General features: G+C 39.9%; 2 protein-coding genes across 2 annotated transcripts in view; one reads left to right on the top strand and one right to left on the bottom strand.

Moving 5' to 3' along the window:
* LOC121505830 (synapsin-3-like) overlaps positions 1–25,689 on the bottom strand; it is a 158,227-nt gene that overhangs the window by 57,238 nt on the left and 75,300 nt on the right. The gene's annotated exons all lie outside the window — the stretch shown is intronic.
* LOC121505832 (metalloproteinase inhibitor 3-like) overlaps positions 1,153–25,689 on the top strand; it is a 29,501-nt gene continuing 4,964 nt past the window's right edge. The window contains exons 1-4 of the mRNA XM_041781386.1: positions 1,153–1,456; positions 16,266–16,348; positions 18,890–19,001; positions 22,820–22,941. Of these exons, the coding sequence (XP_041637320.1) occupies positions 1,330–1,456; positions 16,266–16,348; positions 18,890–19,001; positions 22,820–22,941 (444 nt within the window). The 5' untranslated portion in view covers positions 1,153–1,329. The remainder of the gene's footprint in view (positions 1,457–16,265; positions 16,349–18,889; positions 19,002–22,819; positions 22,942–25,689) is intronic.

The raw sequence follows: 25,689 nt of genomic DNA, 5'->3' as shown, positions 1-25,689 counted from the left end.
GAGACTGAGTGAGAAGTAGGCAAAGAGATAATGATTTATACAAAATTGAAGCATGCAATCTTGCATTATTGTGTTTTTAAGACCATTTTCATTTGCACTCCTTAGATGAAAAACAACTTTCAGGTGAAGTAAGTTCTACTTTGCATCTGGAAATTGAGCTCTCCATGTCTGGAGGAAGATCAGAGGTACAGAATCCAAGGTGCTTGAAGTCCAGAATGAAGTTTCCAAATTCACTGAAAGCTGTTGGTGCTATTTCATCTGCTGGTGTTGGTACCACTGGCTGGTAACTGGATTGCTGACCATCATATTACTAAGCTTTACTAGCCAGCCACCTCACCTTATTTTATTAAACTTGTTTGACCTTTATCCAATCAGGTAAAACACCCATTAAGATCAAGATCTCTTTCACATGGGTGACCTGGCCAAGAGGTCAGCAGCACACACCTGATCTCTGTTGTCATGAGGAAGATAAGAGACAAACTAACAGATGAGCTGAAGGTTGCTATCAAAGCAACCCAGGCCACAACACCCTAACAGTGCCACAGGCTGATCGCCTCCATGACATGTTGAATTGATGCAGTTATGATTTTAATGGCAGTGACCAGTCAAGCTCAACACATATCAACTTGTTAGGCAGCTAAGGTCAAGCTCAATGGCATCTATCTATCTATCTATCTATCTATCTATCTATCGCTAAGTCTTTTATTATCAGTTTATCTGCAATATTTCCTTTTTTAAAATCCAAATAGGTTATACTATGTTCCTAATTTTGTCTTTTAATGACTGTGTCACATATATTGTTTAGTTTTAACTACATTGTAGCTTGAAAAGATTTAATTAATCCACCAGTGGGCATACATTTTTGTGTTTTTTATTTTCATTCAACAACTTTGAAACAAGTTTAACTAGTTTTCAGCCACACTTTCCTCTAATGATCTTATGATCTCTCTCTCTCTCTCTCTCTCTCTCTCTGTGTATATCTTTAAAACACATAAATGTAGCCTGGATTAAGTTCCGGTATGCCATCATGTCTGTAATTCCTAATGGCATCACCAACCGCTGATTGGCCGCCCCGCCCGCAAGCTGCAGAGGTGGCGATGGGCGTTGACGTCTCTCGCGCGTGCTATATGAACGGCTGTGAGCCGCTCCGGGAGCAAGGAGAGCGCTCGAGCGAGTCGAGAAGCACCAGCGCGAGAACGACCAGAGCAGAGAAGTGGACATTACAGACACATACACAGAGCTCTCTACTACAGCTACAGCAGTTTTATCACTCGGACTTCATACAGTTTATTCCAGCGTCAGAGAGAAGCGGGAAAAAAGTTTGGAGAGATGCAGTCAGTGTACCAGCACCTCATCAGCCTGCTGTTTGTCTTTGGCAGCCTGCACGTTCAGCTCACGGAGGGCTGCTCGTGCGCTCTGACACACCCGCAAGATGCCTTCTGTAACTCCGACATAGGTAAGTAACGGATTGTGTCGACCCTTTTTAAGCTTTATCGCTTTTTTTGGCACCTACACGCTGTAAATACAGGCTTGATTCCGCTCATCCACGCAGGCTCCTTTAAAATAAACTCCCTTTTAAGTTCATGGAAGACACAACAAGTTGCATTAAAGATCAGCCAGGACATTTTTCATCAAATACTTCCCGCTCTTTACACTAGAACATCAACTTTATCGTTAAATGTTAAAAAAGATACCATTGCACAACATTGCAGACCTCCATTCTTTTATTTTGAAATTCAAAATCATTTCAGCCCCATCTCACATTGCCAGTAATGCATCTTCAATATTGCTGAAAACTTATTTATCATTTCCTGTTATTTATCCCCAAGCTGACTGAAATCCATCAACGATGACAGTAGTATTAATTTCTGTGTTTATTTTCAAGCCACAGGTGTGTTGTTGTTGCTTAGAGATGAAGTAGGAGTGATGTAAATCGACACCATGATAACCGGATCAAAAGTTCGCCTACTTGGAACTATCTTTATTTATCTGCACATTCTGGTTCCTCTGCAGCCTTGTAACCTCAGATATGCCCGGCCTGAGCTTCACAAACATTGAGGGCAGGTTTACAAAGCCGTTTTACTGCCTGCTCATGCTTTCTCTTGCTTTCCAGAATAACATTAACTCAGCATCTGGCTCATGCTGGAATTTCCACTCCAACCGGGCTCTCTGTTTTTAGATAACACCGGTAAAGACTCCGGGATTATCTGATCTGCTTTATGTTCTTTTGATCGACATTTGAGAGTTTTGTAGGGTGAAACGTTTCATCTCAGACAAGAGGGGGGTATATTAAATGGATTAAGAACAGGGAATGTGGCTGCTTAAAACTAAAAGCTATGTATACAAACTGTAAAGGTACTGCCTGCGTTCTGCTTCATTTTCATTTGACCCAAAAATGTGAATCCATCATGAAGCTCTCTAAAACCCTGACACATAAACGCAGAATAATCTCTCAGTGCAAAGTGAACACACACATGCACAGAGCCACAAAAGCACACACTGCAGCCATGTGTTCGCTTTAATACCTTGTGTCAGCTAACACGTTGCAAGGGAAGTCCTAGTTCCTGCAGGAATGCCCCTTCTGCACGATTTTAATAATGTTGCATTTACTACTGGCCAACAGAAGAGGCCAGTAACAAACTTGTACTGAACACCTTCTGATAAAATGTTTGTAAAATGACCTGTTAATGGAAATGAGTGAATAGTTACTTGGCAGAGTCCTTCTACATTGCTTCTTTTTTCTTTGATACATCAATGTGGACTGTACTGTTGCTATCATCGGTGTTGTAGGCATTTTCTCTGTAGGCAGAAGACTTTACAAGTAATACGGGAAACAGGTGCTGGTGGTGACTTTAAAGTCTGTTTTGTTTCTAATTTGGAGTCACCTGTGTTTGCAGTCCAAGTGTGTAGTTTGGCGAGGAGTTTCATGGGATTAGAATTACTGCTGGACAAAGTTTTCCTTCCTTCCTGCTCATACAGTTGCCTAAAAGTCATTGCTATATTATTGCCCTGTGCCTCAAACGATGTCAGTATTTCCAATACAAAAAACTAGGGATGCATTCATTTAACCATGGTATCGGCCCTGTTGACAGCCATTGGAAAACAATGTGGCATGATCAGATATCACTAGCCAGTGTTTATCTAGTGTGTTTAAAACAGTTTAATGCTGGCATGTTGAACACCGAACTGAAGAGATTTTTTACAGGGCGAATTAAGTCTCCTGTTGAACAACCTCTGCTCTGTTTTCATGGTCTGACATGAGATAAAATGTTGGCATAATAGGAGTCATCCATCAAAAGATGTAATGAAAGCAACCATTGTTAAAGGCAGCTGGCTTTATTGATATTTCACAAATCGGTGGCTCTAATTTCCATAATTGGTGCATCTCTACATTAAACTTGTGACAAGGTAATTGGTTAGCTGGGCTAAGATTAGCAAAACCTTGCCTGCTCAAGTGAATGTCTGTAAAACTTAAATTTTCGGTGGAGTTAAAATGACTACTAGGGATGCATGATGTTGGATTTTTGCTGATAACTGATATGCAGATAATTAACCTAATAATTTTAGACGAGACCACATTATCTGAGACCGAGACATACCTGAGACCAGAGTGCACCAAGACCAAGACAAGACCAGGACTTTTGGGAGACACAGAGTTGAGATTGCAACAGGGGCAATATATATATATATATTATCATTGCAAGTTTGGACTGTACAATAGCACTCTCTCTTTAATTTTAGTTTGCTTTTAAATAAATTTGACAGCAAAAACAAGGTGTCTGCAACTCAGTTTTCAAAGCACCACAATGCAGAAATCTTAGTGCATTTCTTTAACTAACTTCTAGTCACAAATAAATCTTTGATTGTATTAAAATGCCACTGAAAAGTCCAGAAATGTTTGAAGTACCTGAAATCAAATTGATGACATTGGAGAGTAGCACATTAGTGGTGGTCTCTTCCAGTTGTGGTGGAAAATCCTGAGTCCGGCCAGTCTGAGACCAAGACCAGACTGAGGCTGATGTAGGTCTGTTAGTCCAGCCTAAAACTCCACTAATTTATTTGTTTGTACAGCAATATTCACAGTTGATATAGACAGAGTTTTATTTCCAAAATATCAGTTAGAAATATTGGCTGAAATTTTCACATCTGCCCATACTGATAATTTACTTTTTAAAATAAAAGCTGCTGATACTGATATCATATTGGTAATAAAATGCATCCCTACTAACTGTATGTGGTACTGCATCCTAACTGTAAAAGATTACCTGATATCATGTGGCATCAAAGAACATCGGACGCCCTCTGTCCACGCTGCATCTGTTACATATTTAATTCTTTGCCCTTTGAATTTCAGGCTCTCCTTGCAGATAATATTACATCTAGTGCTTTTATTTTGAATGAGGAGAACCTGAAGTGTTGCGCTTTGCATTGGTGAGTCTTTGACAAAGTGAGCCCCATAGTTTTGCCTCAGGGTTAATGTAAGTCAGCACACAGTATGTGTATTACTGATGTTGATATCATTAAAGCACAAAAATAATAGAAAATGAAAGGAAATTGTGCTTTCCCACACTCCTGGTACCTTGTCATCTCCCTTTTTCCTTGTTCCTGGTCCATGTTAATACATGTGACCATGAGGAAAAAGGGACAGAGCGACAGGGGGGAAACCCTGTCCTGCATTGCTCGTAAGCTGGCAGAATACTACAATGCATCAGTATAATCAAGCTAATTTTGTTGCTGATGCTTCTTCACATTGCGTGCAGTATTGACACTGCAAGTAAGTACAGTATGTACAGAATGCTAGAGTTTGTCCATATTTTCACATACAACCAGGTAGTTACCTGCTGCCTTGTTTGCAAGGTCAAAGCAAGACAGTCTCTAGAACTCAGAACACAGTCTCTAGAGGGTCAGACGTGCTCCCATCAATTAGTGGATTAACCCATGTTGCATGCATACTGAAATAAGGACAGTAGTCCAATTAAACTACCTGCCTGAGCTGTAACCATAGCTCATCGCTACCGTGAATGTGATGGATCTGATCTGTGCAAGGAAACACCAGAGTTCATCATCAATGCTAAAAATGTATTTCCAGAAGTGTGTGCAATAAACTCTGCAACGACATCCTGGCCTTAAGTTGTATTATGTAATATCATCTTGTATGAAACTATCTTTATGCAGCTTCTCCTTTTTTTATTGGGTTTCTTCTAATCAAGAACACAATGTTCCTTTAAATGCTGCTTGATCAGCAGTGTCCTACTTATTAAATACATCATCATGCCACTACAAGGCTTTCCTTCTCCTGATACTCTGTATTCTTCAGCCAAGAAAATTCGGCATCTTTGTCCAAATTTGGAGAACACAACCAGTGTATTTCATGTAGGCGTAAGTCACTTCTTTTAGTTTCGATGTGGGTGGGAATTCACGCTGATGCTCTGGTGAATCCTTTGTAGAGTCCAAAAGAAAGAGGAGGTACAGGTTTAGCCTACTGGCTTTCTGAGGACCCCGACTTTACAAAAGGAAAGTCTTGAAAATAGGGCACGGATATTTATGACTCTGCGTCCCTTTGCTTTTTGACCAACTCTGACCACCGAGCCTGTGGGGAGTGTCTTCAGCCAAGCGACCCGGTTGGAGTGAGTGAAAATACCGCCTCCACAAACACTCATGCGATGCCTTTCACAGTCCTTCAGATCTTGGGATAGCTCATGGTGTTGGCACCCGCTGAGACTTGCATTTGTAGAATGTGGGACTGACTTCAATGGGCGCAGTGATCAGTGGTGAGCCCCACAAATCCCATTTCCAAGGTCCCAGCTTAGCTTGATGTGTGCTTAGAATACTCGCAGTCCCTCTTTTGCATCGCTCCTTTGAGGGAAACACTTGTGGAACAGCAGTTAGATGCAGAGTACAAGGGTCACAGCTAGTTACGTTTACTGATATGGGTCAAAATGACTTATTCTGAAAGAACCGTGATGTTAATGGCACTTCTTCAGGACTTTGAGGATGTTTTTGGGAAGCCTGGTTCTTATTTCCTTTAGTAGTAGGTTACGTCTACACTCAAAAGTTGGACAAACATCCCTGATTGTCCCAATTTTTTTAATCAATCAAAGCGTTTAGCGCTAAAACATCATGCAATCCTTCAAACTTCACTCATCTTTTGATTTGATGCCAATATCTATCAGTTCCAACTAAAATTTGTGCTTTCACTCGAGTCTACAACCCCGGAGATGTGGAAAAACAAAAAGAGCAAAGGGTTGAACGGCCACAAGGGAGAATCCCTGTAATTCTCACCGTCAACATCAAAGGCCTGAATCTTCCCAAAGTAAGACTTGTAGTTCAGTTCAAAGGGTTTTGCTCTTGTTTTCTTGGCTCTGACCCATAATCACTTGCAGACACTCCACTGGATGAATCACAATTAGGTTAAAGAGTTGGAAATTGGGTTATTGGAGTCCATCTCTTTTGAGTTGATGAATTGCAGCTGATAGAAGAGCAAGGTGGCAAAGTAGCTGAAGTTTTTGGGAGTTTTTTTTATTGACTGGTATGTCATGGAGCTCTAGATTGCATTTGGGATAACTGTCTTGGCAGTAACTTGAATACTCGCTGTCATTTTGTGGTTCAAATTTAGGGAACAAATTGGAAATCCTCCACAGCACTCTTGGCCGGCTTGACTCGGCTCTGATCAGGTTAGAAAGGCATCCTGTCAGTTCTCCCTGCTCACATACCTGTGTGCCAGGGAATGACCTGGCTGCTTTCTCTCTCAGAGCCCTAGTTGGCTGCTATTACGCAGCTCTGGTTAAAGCAGCCCATTCACCAGAGGAGAAATGAGCAGCGCTTGTTTTCCCAAAGCCCTTCGAAAGCAAGATTAGAGGCCCAGCGGTAAACTTTGACCCTGAGATTTAATGTCACTCCGTTACGACGTCAGTTCCCAAGCGCTCGGGGTGACAGGAGCAAACCTTTACATGCTTCCAACGTGAACCAGGTCAGTTGCTGAGGATTAGCGTGATGTGTGTGCGTACACTCGGTTTGGGATTGAGGATCAGGCCATTGAGAGAAAGGGATCCCGCCCTGCTGTGGGTATTTTGTTGCGCAAGGAGGAGCTTTGTCACACAAGTGCAGCATTGCAGGTTTATAGTGGTGCATGGTCGGAGGCTTTGCGACGGTACTCTCCTGGTACCAGTACATCCTCATCAATCTGCTAATGAGCTATGTAGCGCTGAGTTAAATCACTTCATCGGTCCGAGCCATCTCCAACAGGTGACAGATGACAACCTGAGAGAGCCAGAACTCGTGCTTGGAGGAGCATTATGTAAGCTTGGATCAGATATCTGTAGTATTCCCCAAAGAGAGCTAAAATACAACGAGATGTCAATCGTTGTGGATTCCATACAAGCTTGGGATGTTTGTCCCCTGAGCCAGGCGTATCAAATCTCCAATCCATCCCTCCCTTCTCTAATGACCACACAGCCGCTTAGGGGTTCAGTGTTCAAACAGGAGGCCAGAACGGGGGGTGACATTAGCCTTGCATGAAATTATGATAACATCACTATCTGACCACAGACCAATCATTTCTTCATCGCTAAATGTGCTCTATGAATGGACACTCAGTGATTTGACCTTTACCAACCTTGAAATGATGGGTAAAAACATGATAAGGATCAAGATTTTTTAGATATGGTGTCCTGTAAATGTCAAATGACAGTGCCAGACTTTCAACACACCCAGTAATCTTGATCACACAACTGGAGCTTGATCAACAAATAGGAATATGGATCAAAAGTAGGGCTGTTAGTGTTACAACATTACTGTGATAGGATTACGGTCCAAGGGCACACATTAATTATTTTTTTAGCACATTAATTGCGAAGTATTTTGTCCCTGTAGGTGAACTGTAGTTATGTTTTCAAAGCAGGGCTGGAGCGCAATAATGCCAACTAAAGTATCTTTCAAAATAAAAGATGCTTTCAATTGAAACATGAGGTGAAGTTCTCAGCTTAAGACAATACAAATTACTAAGTAAAAGCATGAAAAGACCAGTTTATCGGGAGCATTTAGTAACATAATTGTTAGGTTTAATTCGGTAGCTAACTGGGGGGTGAAGGCACGCATATTCATACCGTACAGATTTAGACGGGCCTCTCAGTACAGTACAGACTTACGTTTAAAAAAGTAATCCAGTGCTGACATCCATGTTGAAATCAGCAGGATAGATGTTGATTAACCTTCTTATCAAGCTAACTAACAGTTATAATATGATGTGTTCAAGGTCAGCTGGGAAATTTGAAAAACAAACTAGTGAATAAATGAATAAACTAGTATTTGCATAATTTATTTTATAATCTTTATATACTGAAGACTCTTTTTGATAGAAGGTTGCAGTATTCTTATTTATTTTTGTGTTGCTTTTGCTTCAATTACCGTACCGAAAACATACCAAACTGGAATTTCTGTGTACGGTTGCACCCCTTCTACGAACAAAGAGAGGAACTTAACTGAGACTCCTTAACAGTATGCATGCTGTCACAGTAGTTTTTGGCTTCTGTGAGTCATTTTGTACATGCACTCCTGCATCTTTCTTAATGTGTAGTTTTAAACACTATTTGACTGTACACAGTCCTACAACATCATAGTTTCAGCCCACACCCGTGTAACACTGCATCATAAAAAGAGATCAACTGATTTACAAAAAGGAATTATGAATTTGGACTTATAACCTTTTTAACATGGAAAATACTTAAAACATAAACACGATTGCAGCTGATTAACTCTAGCAGGGCTGTCACACCCTGCATGTAAATGACATTTGAATAACAAATAATCATCAGAGCAACAGTCAGAAAGAAACAATGAGTGGCAACGAGCAAGGCAGAGCCACAGCAGGGCACTGCATGACCAAGTGAAAAAGAGAGAGAGAGATATGGAAAGCAGGCGCCAAAGAAGCAAGGACACAGAGATAAAGCCAGGCCAACTGTTGAGACTTCAAGAGTCGGTTGCGACTCTTTTAAGGCACACTCAGAGATAGTCACTAATTTGGAGACAGGGCTGTGCTGTGAAGGAAGCTTACGAAGACATCAATTTTAGCTTAGACAGCTGGTGTTTTTGAGGTCAGCTTGTCTGACGGTGTAATTTAAATGGCCTGTTGGTTAGAGATTCCCATGCTTCAATCCAACAGAAACTTCTTGTGGAAAAGACATTTGTCGCCTTGAGGAACATCGATCTTATCCGATGGTATTTTGGACTGTAAGGCTTGAATTAAAACATTTAAGTCTCAAGTAAAGAAATACAATGCTTCCCATCAGTTTTTCCCATTTTCTGGCCTTGTTTAACTGTGTGGATGCTGTCTTGTGTTTTTTTCTGCTGATTTATGATAATGTGATATTGTGTCATTTTTTGTTTTCTATTATGAAAGATTGCAAGCAAACCTCTGCACATTGTCTAAATTGCAGAAATATGTCGGCAACATTATACATATTTATACAGTATAGGTAAGAAAGGAGTTTGTTGACCATATTTGATGGACTCTATCCTTTCCTGTGCACCTGTCTTATGAAAAAGATGTTTATTAGTTTTTCAACTTTTGGATGATGGATGATTATGGTCATTTTAGAACATGAAGTATCAAACAGGTAGCACCAATATAACATAAAAATGACTTCCCTTAGTAGAACTTTAAAAAAGAATAGACCTCTATACTTGTGGAGATAGTAGAAGTATAAATTCATACTTCCTTGGTTGTCTGTTTTGAGTGGACGCCGCAGCCTCCATGCTCCAGCGTTTCAGCGGATACAGTTTCAGTGTTTATTTTTGAGCGTGGTAGTGTGTCGTCCTGAGAATTCCTCTTCCTCCCACTCGCCTCCTCACACTTGGACCACTTTCTGCATACTAAAATCAGCGTCACCCGCCCCGTGCCTCGCTTTCTCCCTCCCTTCCCTCACACATACACACCAATGAGTAACCTTGTTCCCGTCATGCCTGCAGTTTGCCACACCGTACGTAGGCTGAAGTAAATGTTTCACTAAATTACATGCTCACCTTAAAATTTAGCATTTGCATTCATGCTTGTGTAATCCCCCGCTTTAGGCGAGAGATACAGAGTGAAAAATGGATTCACTGCTCTTTTTTATTCTTTTCCGTCAGACCCTGGTTACCTCTCTTATCACCACAAGCCTCCCACTCTTGAAAATGTATGTCAGATCCTCTGCAGAAGATGAATGCTTGTGCGTCACACAGCTGGGCTGTAATTCCTCTTCTTTAACCGAGTAGAGGAGAGACACTCTTACATTACAGCCAGAGCTACTGATGGCTATTTGTGCTCAACTATATTAACTACTAATTACTTTATTTCGCTACACTGACCAGTGATTCTGGGGGCAAAAAAGCAGGCATTGTGTTGTGTGTTTAAATCACTTCCATTGCTAGCATTTGCCTCAATTCTGGACTACAGTCAAATTAGATCTATTTGTGATTAGATTATACAATTTAAAACAGCAATTATTGCCCAAGCTGGTAGGATCAGATGAATCCAAGAGTCTCAGCGGCTGAATTGCAACTTTACACAAATTACATTGTTCATATTTCCTTAGTTGTCTTTTAAATTTTGAACTTCGTTGATATTAAATGTAATATCAAAACTCAATAAGTTTTGATATAGCTTGACAAAGTCATTTATTTTAAGCAAGGCTAACTATCTCTATGTCCTCAACACATTCATGTTAAGCTAATTAGCTAGCTTTCACTTTTTGATAGCATATTTTAGAGCTCAGCGAATCCTTCATAATTCAAATTGGCATGATAAAGAACAAGATAGGTTAAAAAAAAAAAAAAAAAAAAAGGAAATAGTTTCCAAATAAAATGCTTTCCAAAGTGTGCAAAGCAGTCTAGCTGCAGACCCCAGCTGTCAGACACCACCTCTTGCAGACCACAACTCAGAGATGCTGCTTCTGTCAGGGCGGAAATACAATGTGAAACTTTCAAAGTTTGATTGGATTAAATTTATGATTAGTGTCAGGGTAGGGGTTAAAGCAAAGGTTAGATAATAAAAGTCAAAGTAAAAAACCTGACCTGCAAAACCTGATTACAAAATGTTTAATAAAGCAGAGTAAACAATCTACTTGCAGGAGAACCATGTACTCCCTGAAAAACACTCTAATGCAGCTAATGTAGCTAAGGCTGAAGCCAATAAAGCCACTTTAGCTACATGAAATCCTCGGGTATAGTAGCTAAGGACTGCACACCTTTTACAATTTTGCAAATCTCATATACCCATATTTTTCATGTAAAATAACTACATAGCTTACATGGCTAAAGCTAACTTGCTACATTACCTATGTAGCTTTGTTATCTATGTAGCTACCTTAGTTTGTTTGCATATGCTACATTTGCTGGAGCTCACATTGCACAAGTGAAAGCTAATGTAGCTAAACTGGCTTATGTAGTAATGTTTACTAGAAAGCTAGTGTAGCTTCGTTAGCTTTAGCTAAAGCTAACAAAGCTAAAGTGAGCCACTGTTAACGTAATTACTTCTCAAACTGATCTATACATAATTTATTCCTGGATTTAAGTCCCAGAACTACCAAAAGACAGCTGACAGATTTAACTTTTTATCAATTATTTTGTCTGATGTCCAGAACCGGTGTCATGGTTTGACTGGTACTGAGTTAACTATTGACTCTCTGTTAAACATCCTGTTACTCTGCTAGCTTTCCGTTAAAAATTTATCAGTGGCTTTGGAGACATTCATGCTACGAGGAAGGCATTTGTGGAGTTAGATTTGTGGAATTCATTTGTGGAAAATAGATAATAGGTGACTTTATAAATGCTTGGAAGCAAAATAATTGGTGCTTGCTCATTAATTGTTCTTTGACACTCCTCACATGCTTTCTTAGTTATGTTGACATTTCTGAAAACTTAAAATTCTCTGTTTATGAAGTGAAATAACACAGATAAATAGTCTGAATTTCATGTCATTGTTGTGTAAGGCCTTTTCACTGTAAAAGTTCATGGTCAGCAGAGGTAGAAAGTAGAAAAAGAGGATTACAGCGAGTCCTAGGATTCAAGCACGCATCCTAATAGCCTGCAAAGCAATCAGTGCAAAGCTATGCAGCATTTTTACCCCAGTTCCCTGTTTCTATATTTCTTTCTGTCATTCCCTCATGAGCTTTAACTTTTGTTAGCACAGAGACACAGGTTAGTTTGGCTTATTGCCATCAAAGCACCACATCTCTATTTCTCCACCTCCAAAATTAAAGAGCCAGATATCACGCAAGAGGAAAATGAAATTCACAGAGGGGAAGTAAATATCTAATGAAGACATTGTTTTGTCAATGCAGTTTAAATAGAAGTGGTATTTAAGAAGGAAGCTTAAGTCAGAAACATAAACGAAGGACTCCTATCCACACAATGCATCTATAGTTTAAGTTGAGCCAGTGTGATTAGATCACATTAGAAAAACTGGGTTAAATAAACACTTGTAATGTCGACTTTTTGACGTGACCAGACAGCCCTGAAGTGGTACATAAATATAACTGTTGAATGGAGGGGAGGTCAAGGGGTCACTGACGAGGTATGACTCAAATCCTCTGTCTCCGGAGCAGCTGAGGCCCTTCACACATTCCTTCGGGTGATGGCACCATCCCTTGGCCAATTAGTGGCCGCCGTCCAACAAGAGGGGTCCTATCTGGAAGTACTTCACTAAAACAGCTGACATGTGGGCCTTCAAACACGGTGATTTGTTTATCTTCAGGGTTGGTTTCGAGGTCAGAACAGAGCAGGAAACTAGGTTTTGGGGTGACACTTGAAATAACGTTAGCAGTGTATATAAGTGCAGCAAACGTATCCTATTCAGGCGGCACATTCCTGTGTAATTGAGCCCCCGTTCCTCTGTAATTGCACTGGCAAACGTCTGTCGAAAAACATTTGGGTACATTCAGCAGGAACCGTCAGGCAGTAGCTTTCTTTAGCTCATTTGAAAAGAGTTGACAGATTAATGGATTAAACTTTCAAAAGCAACTTATTGTGAAAGGTCACAAAGCGGAGGGCAGGTAGGGGGTCAGTACGGTACATACAGAACACCAAAAGGTCTGAAATTACATGAATTGGGCCTTGTTTTGATTATATGTGAAGCTGTCGATGAGTCATATAATACAGTTCTGACAAGTGGAAAAAGCTGTTCTCTGCAGAGTGTTACCTCACAGAGTTTAAAAGTCTTTTCATTTTGAAGTACTTAACCCTTGCCTGTGTAATGCATGGTGGTCTTTATTGATTTGACACTGGTAGAATGAGATATTTTACTACAACAGCCAGATTAACCAAGCTAGATGCAATATCAGATGGTCTGTCCACCTCTGTGGTCAGGACTGGAATTTCCTTACAACTAAAGGAAGGATTGCTTTGAAATTAAGTGCCATTATGATAAGGAGATAGCTTCATGTAACTTTCATTATCCTTAACTTTTTATCTAAAGCCTTCTTGAGGTTGACTTGTTTGGTTGGACATTTGTGGTCTCAATGGGATGAACTATAGCCATTCAAATGATCTTCACACTTTACACCTTGCATTTCTGAGTCAATTTCACTTAGTTTGATGATAAGACTTAACTGGACTATAGTTTAAGTGCCAATTAAGTGAAGTTTGCTTGCTAACATGCTAAACTACCATTGCAACCATTGTAATGATACCTTGCTAAAAGAGTAGCTAAACCAAATACTTTTGGCTGAATTGAATCTGCTCTTCAAAAATGTCTTTAGAGCATCATGGAAAAGGCTGGGAAGGAGAGGGAATAAGACATGCCCTCTCCCTCTTTCCTACCGTCCCTTATCAGCCACAACATCAGTCAATGCTGCTATTATTAGCCATAATGTCATTACCATTCAAGATGGACTTACCAAGAGCTACTCAGTGTGAAACAATGATATGTGGACATGTAGATGACATAAGTTTGTATATTATCCACTTTATTTTGAGAAAAACATGGTTTATTTGTGATCTGGGCAACAGCACTACGTTACCCACAACCCCAGAGTGTCACAGCAACATCTCTGGTTGGTTGAGCCCACCTTTACTTTTATTCTGCTGCTACTGGTGACTTTACTGGTCTTTTTAAAAAAAAATGGTGGCGTATTCAGACAATAACACTACATTACCCACAATCCTAGAGTGCCACAGCAACATCTCTGGTTGGTTGAGCCCATCTTCACTTGCATTCTACTCCTACTACTGGCATTAACAGTCATTTTAAGAAAAGAAGATGGTTTATTCATGATCTCAGGCAACAGCGCTACATTACCCACAATCCTAGATGAACACAGTGACATCTCTGATTGGTGGAGCCCCCTTGAACTGTGAAATTTGGCTGTTGGCTATTATAAGTGAAGTTAAGGGTTATGGAAAAACCGTTTTGTTGTGATGGCAATGACAACACAAACAGCACTTCAGCCAGTAGATTTTCCTTCTAAAAATAATAATTGTAAAGAATTCTTAATATTTTGTGCCCAAATGTAAAGATTTCAACAGTACTGATCAATTGTACTACTGCATACCCATATACATAGGCTTTTGTGGAAAAAGTGGTCTAAGGGTTTAGTTTCTCTTGTACATTGGCCTATTTGTCTTAACATGTTAGCATGTGCATGCTAAGTTAGCATGTGTATGCTAACTTTTAGCCTCCACAGGACTTTGCATTTGATGCTAATAAGCTAATATGTGCATGCTAAACATATGCGCAACCAGGTAGTTACAGCTTATTTACCATTACCATATTAGCGTTGCTAAAATTCTAGCATGTGCATTATGACATTTAGCACCACAGTACAGCCATTCAATCTCAACTGGACTGTGTAATCATCATAAATTAGCTAACATCTGCATGCTAACATGCACGCTACCATAGTAACTATCACTTATTAGTAATATCACAGATGGACTGCTAGCATAGTATGTTAGCTTTTAGCATCAATGTACAGCCCTTCAACTTCAACTTAGCTTGTGTTCAGCACAAATGATCTTAGCTAAACTAAAGTGGCATCCATGATGATCATCACATGCTTTACATTGGCATGTTGTCATTACTAGTATGTTAGCAGGTGCCTGTTAGCATTTAGCACCAGTTTAGCTGGAAGATATCCTCTAACCACCTCTTGTCCATTTGTTACTGAAAAATTTGAAAGTCTTGGATGACTCCAGTCCTTTTGGTTCGTTCATTCTGGCCTAAAATAATATTTTTCTGGTTATTTAAATAAAGTCTTGGTTCACACTGGGGTCTTCGTGTCCAGTATGAGCTTGTGGTCACCACTTTTGGGTGGTCGTGCTGTAACTGCTTCCTGTTTTTGACTTTTATTTTTATACCTGTCTCCATTCGCCAGGAAGGAAGGCAGCTCTACAAATACAGACCTAGCTGAAGATGCCACATGCCTCAGACGTGCCTCTCTTTTTTTTTTTTTTTTTTTTTTTTTCCTTTCTGGGGAATGTGAGCCCCAGAAGAATGTGTAAAGGAAATTCCAGCAGAAGATAACAAACATGGCCCATGTTAGTTGTGTCTGCGGCCGGCTGAATGTGGGCAGCAGGTGAACTTCACAGGGGATTGACTGCTTATGCACGCCCCTCTGTCCTTCCACAATAACACCCCCCCACACACACACACTTTACTCCAGCACCAGTGAAAGCAAACAAATCAAAGTCAGAGGTGAGTATTTTCACCTTGTAGACGTTGACATGAGGGTCCCTCACACTGATATGATCTTTTTAAACCCTGGTTCCGTTATGGGAGGAAACCTGTTTAAACAGAGAACATGCTCGGCAGCTTTTTCTTTTTTATGATTGTTTTGTTTAGCAAAGCGCTTACTGGAGTCACGTTTACAACTTGGACATTCTTAGAAGTGGATGTAACATTTCCTGTAGATGCTACAAGCGTTATTCTGAGCCCTCAGTTTGGTACAAAAGCAGCCAGGATGAAGCCTTGATACTCACATGAGGCCTGTTTTCCTCTAATTTCTGTATCAAACTCAAACATCCCTGTCGTGTCTTTTTTTTCCTTTTTTGCTTTGCCTCCCTTGGCACACAGCAGCAATGCAGAAAATCGGATAAACGGATTAACTGTGGTGCCAACCTAGTCCTGAAATGGTATTTATAATGGCTTTCCTAATGCCTCGTACTGGCCGGGGCAGTGTGTTATTTGATGGATTGGAGAGGAAAGCTCAAAGTAATACATTGGAGGAAAGAATGTGGCAGTTTGTTCTGATCTTTTCAAAGTCATTGACCAGACCGTCTCTTTCTATTCACAGTGATTCGAGCAAAAGTGGTCGGCAAGAAGCTCCTGAGGGACGGACCTTTTGGAACGATGCGCTACACGGTCAAGCAGATGAAGGTAAAAGCTGCTGCTGAACAGAACAGTTATTCTTTTTTCCCTAAAATGAAAGGAGAATCTGTCGGACAGAGTCAGGACGCCTATCCTAGATTGTAGTAGGACCACCAAATCAGAAAAAGTTTGAACTTTAATTTGCTAATTCCTTTCCAGCCTATATTCAAGTGGATACTACAATAAGACAATATGTTTTTATGTTCAAATTAATAAACTTAATTCTTTTTGGGGGATTTTTGTAGTTTTGAAAGCATTTTGCTTTGAAACCTGTATGTTTCCCTTTCAGTGTTAATGGTGCCTTCATAGATGTGCAAGTTACCCAGGCAATGGAAAATAGCACACCTCTACACCATCACAGATGCTGGTTTTTGAGCAGAAGTTAATGGCTTTTTGGAGTTTCCCTGCTTATTTCAGTAAGACAATGCTAAGCCACATTCTGCAAGAGTGACAACAGCATGTCTTCACAGTAAAGAGAGCAGATGGAAGCAAGAATGGGGAAAGAAAATCCGCTTTCATGACTTCAGCAATTACTGTCCTCAGTTCTCAGACAACTACAAAGCAAAATCGACAGTCTTAAGTCAACTCCTATAGTGTTAAATGTAACACTTATTCCAAGTTTATATAATTCTCACAGTTTCCGAGTTAAATTCACACTTTGAAAAGTGTTAACATTTTAACTCCTTTATAGTGTTAATTTTTAACACAGTATTATTATTTTTTTTACACATTCAAAACGACTTTTATTACAATCCTGGGTTTTCTTTCACTTTACAATACAATATATAATAACTTTATTTATCCCCGAAGGGAAATTCATTTGTCTGGAGTCTCATCTGTTGATGTTAGAATCATATAGTCTTATTGCTGATGGTATGAAAGATCTTCTATATCTGTCTTTAGGTGCTGTTTTTAAGAATTTATCATTTTGATTGACACATTGTACTTAATAAAGTTGCCACCTATGGCAAAAACCGGTGTCTTCTGGCAAAGATGGAGCAAATACATAAATTTGGGATAGACAACTCCCTTTACTAAGGACCAATCTTTTGCCATAGGCAGGGAATGACGAACTCTGTGGATAACTTCGTTCATGATGCAGAAGTGTCTAACATCAGAAACAACAATAACATCAGAAACATGAGCAAAGGAATCCAAGCAGTGGTAACATCCAATAACCCTGCCCAAGGGCATGATGGGAAAACTCTTCCTCCTACATCTGAAATGGCAGTGTGCAGAGCTTGTATAATGCTGAGGTTTCAAAACTGTTGTTTGATGAAAAGGTGAACTTATTTTGGAATGTACTGCAGGCATTCTGTATGTGCTTGCCCCCCCCCCAACTCAGTGGACAACCTTACTCATGGTGCAAAAGGGTCTAATATCAAAAACAACGTATCCTTACATAAATCTAATAAAACAAACTTTATTGATTGGCTAACATGAAAGCTTCCCTTAAGGTGTTGAGATATCCATTTTTTTAGTCTTTGGTGTTCTTTGATGCTAGGACTACGTCTCTGTTTTGTACATTACCTATGATTTTCTAACTTTTTGACTGTTTAATTTAAAGAAGAAGCACTCTTTGAATCCTTTAAAAACTGAAAGCAAATAAAATGTCATACACTGGATGTTGACGGATCTCTTTAGCTACAGGACTGCTCATCCACCCCCCTCAGCTGCTGTGTGATAGCTAAGAAGTGGTTTGGATTCTTATCCTAAAGGCCTCTTCTTCACTTTCTCTATATTCTTACATAACACTGCATATTTCTGACAGATGCTGACATGGGTCTGCTGCTCAGACAGGAGCCAGGCCTGAGGATTAGCAGGCTTACGAGCATTTCAGCTCAACCAAACTTCTCCGTCAGAGTGTAGACATCCCACTGGATCACACTCTGCATCAGAACAATCCCAGTTTGTATAAAAGCATTAAGTAGCTTCTTGCTAGTGAAGGACACCAATCATCACTTTCAGGATTATCACCAGGAATTAGACATGACCCTTGCAAGTCTTGTATTTGTATTACAGTCTGCTGGTTCAAACAGTGGGTTTCCTCGTGAGCTGGAAGAGAATACAATTCCCTCCAAATTTCAACAAATCCTATGAGACAAATGCTTTTGGCTTTCCCAAACATCCACAGTTTCAAGCTTAAGTCACAGTTTGTTCTGCTTTTTCTGGGAGCTTTATGTCTAAACAGGGATTTCCTGTTGTTCCCAGACAAATAAATTACACTGAAGAAAACAGTTCTCAGGGCAAACACTGTTCACTCCACATGCCTGAGCTGAATAGAAGGAGCTGAGGTCCGTGGTTCAGCAATGACCTTGCCAAAGCAGGATGAAAGTTAGAGCACATTACACAACATAATTATGTTAACTATGATTTAGTTAAGGGCAGCTCCTAATACTTCAGCTCCCACGAGGCAGTCCTTCAGGAATGTCATCAGATAAAGCAGGAGGACTGTTTTCATTCCTGATTATTTATGAGAGTCAGAGTTCATAGTGGCAGGCTGGTGCTCCTTAAATTCAGGTTTTAACTTCAGTTTCATTTCTCTTGCAGATGTACAAAGGATTCGACAAAGTCCAGCACGTGCAGCACATCTACACGGACGCCTCAGAGAGTTTGTGCGGCGTTAAGTTTGACATCAACAAGTACCAGTATCTGATCACAGGTAAGCTGAATGACTTTAACAAGGCTGTTAAATAGAGATACTTTTATCATACTTTGTGTTTGTTATAGCAGCTGGTTTAGCAGTTGGTCAGTCTACTTAGCTTTTAGTGTACTAGGACCTCCTCCAGGTGGCAGTATAACCTGCACAAGTCGTCCTTATTCAGTCAGAGTGCTTTTATTTGTTTAAGAGAGCAATATGAAAACTTCCAATGGATCAATGCAACAAGTATCCCACAGTGGAGATAAAAGAATTACACATGGCGATGATTCATTCATTACATGTGTTAATTTATGAGAATTAACACAATTTATTAGACTTACAAAATGATAGGTTAAACAGTGCAAATGGTCTGACATATCAAAAGGAAATGAGTCTTAGGATAAAATTAATTCAGCTGCAAGGTGCAAATTATGCAATTATTTTATATTGGGTGCCAATCCCGAAGGCCGATACTCGGGGTGGGTCTGTACAGCTCAGCTCAGTGTTTACAGCACTGTCGGCCTGTGCTAGCATAGAGGAAGCTAACAACAAAAGCTAGCCACTTTTCCTGCTTGTTAAGCCGACAACTTCTATGACTTTTAGCAGTTTAATCATACCTCATCTTTCAAGGTATGGCAGTTTAACTATGACTTTGAGCAAATTAGGAAGGCAGACTCTGACTCTGAATCTGACATCAAATTTCATAGTTTTCAAGGCCCTTTTCAACACCCACAAACTTTATTTTAAGACCCCATTGCATCTACAGTTTCTAACCAGTTACATCGATGACACATTTCTGTGCAGATTGTAAGATTAAATTTTACAACACAGTCAAGAAAAGACAGTATTTGTTCTTGTAGTATTTGGGATTCTACTGTGCTAACATTAACAGACTGTGCTAGTATTACACGAGGAAAAAGTTTCACTACAAAGCTGCTTTTTTCAGAATCCTGTACGTTTTAACAAGTATCAGCCCCAGCCTCAGCTGTTACCTTTCCTATCATTTATGCACACAGATCACTCAATCACAGAGACACTGCAGAGCTTTTAGGATGCACTGAGAGATCAATGGGCCAGAACAAAAACAAGCGTGCAGACTGACATAAAATCTGGGAAGTTTCATCAGAATCTCACTCATGTTTAAAAATAAAAAGCAGAAAACTACCCTGCAACCTCAAATATAAACACTGAAAACAGCTACAAAATTTAATACCTTCTGGTTGTGCATTCAAGACTTTTTAAAGACTTTTAAAAGCCTTAATTTTTACCAAATTGATTTATTAACTTTTGAAACTTTTTAAAACCCTGCAGACACATTTAGGCTGAAAGAGAAAAAAGTAAAAGTAGCTGCATTTACAGTAAAATCCAATGTATGAGCTACATTTTTAACGCCTGCTTTTCACCAAAAATGTTGACTGCAGCTTATAAACTGAGGCAACTTCTATACCAGTTCATAGTGCATGCAGCTGCAACAATCACATGCTGCAGTAGACCTAACATGACTGTCGATTCACGACATTCACTGTGTACTGCTAACTCTTGTACACCACTTTTTAACTGCTTTTCTTCCTCGTTAGGTCATAAAGAAGGACAGGAAGTATTCCATTAGTGTTGTTGAAGAGTGCCGGCTTGACTGGAAACACTCCTCATTAAGGACACGTGACAGGCAGAGGAGGGCAAAGCAACTCACTGGCCTATGAGTTTATTTTTCCAATACCACTGCAGGAAGAGAGCTCAACTACCGTATTGCAGCAAATAAATGTGCAGCGAAAACCTTTGGCACTTTAAGAGCAATGCACCTGCGCAGAAGTTGAGCATTTTGGACTTTGCTGAATGACATGAAGGTCATCACTTTAAACCTTTTAACTCTTGGGAGATTCCGGAAACAGGCTGCAGCTTAAACACCAAGGCCGGAGAAACTCACATGATTTGAGTGGAGTTGTGACTAAGTTAAGCAGTCAAAGGTGCTGCGTTTCAGATTAATGTGATTCACAGCACTGTTACAGTTCGCCTATACAATTGCACAACACCACTTGAGTGGTTTTGGTGATCAGTGACTAAAAGAATTTATTCCAATCAACTGATTGCAAATTTTTGATAAAACTTGACTCGTATTGATTGGTTGGATGATGTAATCGGAGTCATTTTAATGACCAGTGATATTGAAAATTTCCTAACTGAAAAACTAAATCTGTTTCATCAGATATGTCTGTAGAAGAGAAATGGATGTGTTAACATTTTAGGCAAACTCCTGCAGACTGTCGAATTTGGACACAAACACTGGCAACACCAGGCATCAACATAATTTGATGCTTTTCTCTAGTTCTGTATCAAAGTTTAATATTCTGGTATCATGGGAACTGTAGAGTTTTAACAAAGCTAAATTACACTCAGTCTGCTGTTGCCAATAAATACTTGTTTAGTTTATTTGGCCTAAAGTGCCCTCTCACTCGCCTCCTCTCCAAGGACTTCCTCATTTGTCCTGTTACACTAACTTTCCTCCTATTTATAACCTACAACTTGCAACTGCGCAGGCATGCAAAGCCCCCTCCTCTTTTTTTTTAGCACTTTTGCACTTATTTTCCTCAACTTCTAAGACCAGAAACAGCCGTTTTCTCCTTCATGCAACTGGTAATTAACAGCTTGCAGGAAGCGACTGGTGTTTTCCAGCCAAAGCTTTTTATGAGTTGCTATTTCCAACAGAGGTGCAGTTTACTTTGGACCCTGCTGTGCTTGGCGCATGTAACTGTCACTAAGTCCCCGACCTGTAAATACTGTAACTACACCCTACAGTGCATGTGAATGAGCGGGCGTTGCCAGGCAGCGACAGTTATGTTTACCAAGTCAGGGTGCAAGTGACATCACTGACGTCTTCAGCTTTCTCAGGGCGTCTATAATAAGTCCCGCATATGACCGAGACTGGGTTACGTGCAATTTAAACACAGCAGGGCCTGTGAAACGAGCTCTCCTTTGATCGAGCCTTTACTGCCACAGCTCTGATCAGTATTTTAGGAGCATGTCACACACTCAACACCATGTAATAAGCCCGCAAGTGACTCCAATAATCCCAGCGCAGGGATGCAGGCCGAGGAGGAGGAGGTTCAGGGGGGTCGAAGAAGCACATATTTGTGAGCTGTCAGATTCCTGTGTGGTGACAACACGGTGAAGGAGACATACAGTGACAAATCATGACATTCCTGAGAGCTTGCAGGCTGCAGCGGTGCACCTGTCTCAGGAGTCAGTAAGCCGCAGTCAGCTAAAAATAGAAGTCTGTTAACCTTTGGATATTCTGAAATAGAGGTGTTGGTTTAATATGGGCTTACTGTGTGGAATTATCTTTCCTTAGATAAACAGGTTGGATTGCTTGAGCAGTTTGTTTGTATTATCCTATGTTACATGTGGAGGATTATGAAATTAGACAAATTACAAAACAGCACTCATGGCTTCATGGACAGGAAATACGTAAACATTATTCTTTCAAAGATATGTACCAGCAATGCAATACCAACATTCCCAGTGGATCCCTTTATATTGGCTTGACTTGGGGGTCCATCAATATTATATCCAGCATGTTATCATGCTGTCTAGCTTTTACCTCATAGCATCACCTTTGTAGAAAGCTCCCCTTTTTAAATACACCAATCTCATCAGCACCTGTCTACACTTGTGTCTGTAAATGATGGAGGCGATATCCACACTATCTGATCAGCTGTAATCAGATGTTGACATTATATCTAAATCCAGACAAGCACAAAAAAATCTTATTTAATCTTAAATATAACTTGTTAGGTCCAACTTTTTTTTTATTAATTGTGAAAAACTTTTCTTTTCAACCTCAGGTCGAGTGTACGATGGAAAGGTCTACACCGGACTGTGCAACTTCAACGAGCGATGGGAGCGCCTCTCATTGGCCCAGAAAAAAGGCATCAACCACCGTTATCAGCTCGGCTGCAACTGCAGGGTAAGTGGAGACCATTAGCATTATTTCAGAAAGGACAAGACATTAGTGTTAAGCACAAGAGGCAGGAGGTTTAATGGTATAATATGAGTCTTGTAATCCAGTAGATGATGCACTTTGGCATCAGTTTCTAAGACCAGGTCAAAACTCCATCCATTACGCTACTTCTCCACCTGTTGCTTGTAGCCTTTTTAAGCAAGAATATTCAACTTTTCCACCTTCAAATAGTAGTTTCAAAGTAGATCTAACAGACTTTAAAAAGGGAGAATGGCATCTATCCCATTTCCACAGAGAGCCCCAGTTGCCTGCTTTTAGAACTGTGTAACTTTGGCAGCAGGTCGAGGTTCTCCTTCTAGAAGTGAGCCCAGCTGTTTCTCTCACCTAACTCATTATCATGCCAGAACTGTTTAAATAGAAGATGTTACTATAATTGAGTAGCTTGGCAAAGCAGTCAGCTGCAAGTCAAACTGCAAGATAGCTGGTGGCCATCAAGTAGGTGACACGATCTGTCACGTTTAATGGGAAATCAACAGTACAACAGCACTGTGTACATCCCTGCAGATATGACTTATAATAGACTGATGATATAGATGTAGAGTTTGGCTATGTCCTCCTTAGACCTAAGCTTTTGTTTGAATGCATTTGGGATTTCCCCCACTTATTTGGGATCAGTAGGACCGGATAGGTTTAAAAGCTCAGCCTTGTTGTTGGACAGGAAGTAGTTTGAACAAAAATTGATGTCCACAAATCTCCTGAAGGTCCTGGTTCGGCAGAAAATACAGCTGTGGATAAGTTCTAGAGCATCCGTTTTTGTTGTGTTGGTCAGATGTTGGGTCAGTTGTGAGGGGGTCTAAAGTCAGTAAGAAATGGTGTCAGTCATTGAGAAAGGCATAGGGGAGTCAGTTTCATGATGGACCACAAGGACTGGTTAGGGCCAAGTGTCAACTACATTTTCACTCAATCTGTGAATTTATTGGAAATTTTCCTTTACAAAAATCACAAATTCCCTAAATTTAAAATAAATTACAAAAAATCTGTGAAAATTATTAAATGTATTTTTTAAAGTATTCTATGAAAATACCCCAAAATTTCTCAAAAATTTTGAGTGCACCTTCCCTAAAAAAACCCAATCAAATTTCCAAACAATGACAAATACATTTTTAAACAAGTTCCTAAATACTCAACCCCCCCCCCAAAAAAAGAAATAATAATAAAACCAAACTCCCAAACCTTACAAATTGTTGTTTTCTAAAAAAATGTCCTTGAATGTGCCTGAAAATTTCTAAACACATCCCTCTAGAACAAATTTCCCAAATTCCCATGAAAATTAGCCCCAAAACTTCCAATGAAACTCTCCAAAATATACAAATTTTCATCAAAAATCTTAAAATTTTAAAAGCAAATTCTCCAAACATTTCAAGTAAATTACTTAAACTTAAATGGGCATTCTGGAAAGTTATATAAAAACTGTACTAGTTGAATTATCACTATGTTGTAGGAGAGCCAAAATGTAATGTCCTCATATGAAATCCAAATATCTACAGATAAACTTATAAAAAAATACCTAAAGATTTATATGAAATTCACCACAAATTAAAAAAAAAACCTCTCAAAAATTACAAATAATTCTCAAATTTCCTGAAAATTAAAAACAAAATCCCAAATCCTATGTAAATGCCAAAAATTCAAAGCAAATCCCCCCAAACCTTCAAAACAAACTGTCCAAAATACACAAACATGTCCCCAAATTTTCATAAAAATTAATGCAAATTTCAGAGAAAATTCTCCCAATGTACACAAAATGGCAACGCACAAAAAACTGAATTCCTACATGTTTTTGCTTTGAGAGATCCTCTTCAGTTTTACAACTAAAGCTAACTTCTTCTTCAGGGTCCATGTAAAGTCAAGTAGAGCGTTATTAATGATTAAAGGAAATTCCTATAACAGAAGCATGACACGTGACTGGTCAAAGCGATTAATTCTCATTATGCTCGGTTTCTATGTGACGAACCAGTGAATAGAAACTGAAAGCAAGAGTCAGCCACTTAAACTTAAATGACCTTCATGGTTAAATGGCTGTACTGTTCAATATTATTGTTATTGAGTCTGAGTTATGAGCTCAGTTTCCTCTATTATACATCAAGGCTGTTCCTCAGAGACTGAATTCAGAGAAATCGACTTTTACCACAGTCATTGGGAGTTAAGTAACAGCTCTGGAATCAGCTCAAGTCTTCGTTCCAACTTTTCTGTATCTGAATCATGCAGCCCGTCGCTGTGCAGCTGCTGACCCGCCTCGTAAACGTCCTACTGTACAACAGTGTCCTGGACATCTGTTAACACCATCAGCCCCTATCAGTATAAGTGGATTAGCAGAGAGACCTATTTGTTCCCAGTGCAGGCCAGCGCCTGTAAACTGTCCTCACTGTGTAGATGGCAGCAGCCCAGAGGCATCCAGAGGAGGCCATCGATCAACTCAGGCTTCAGTGTGAGAGTCACTGAGCACATGCAGGCGTAAGCATCATCACACTTATTGAATGCACTCTGCTGTCCTCCACATTCCTCAACAAATGATGATTTACTTCACTGGAAAGCAGGAACCATGTCGCACCAGTCAGAAAGTTATTCTCCTCGCACCATTTAAATTACATGAGCCAGGAAGTCATGACGAACAGCTCTGAACCGTAGAGGACAAACGCTTCAAGCTTGAGCAACAAAAATAACCAAAAATGTGAAGTGTGCCCTCTAACTTGC

The sequence above is a fragment of the Cheilinus undulatus genome, linkage group 23 (genome assembly GCF_018320785.1).
Source record: "Cheilinus undulatus linkage group 23, ASM1832078v1, whole genome shotgun sequence".
In the NCBI taxonomy this organism is placed as follows: Eukaryota; Metazoa; Chordata; class Actinopteri; order Labriformes; family Labridae; genus Cheilinus; species Cheilinus undulatus.
The sequence above is the reverse complement of the archived record's forward strand: the minus strand, read 5'-3'. Positions and strand labels throughout refer to the sequence as shown.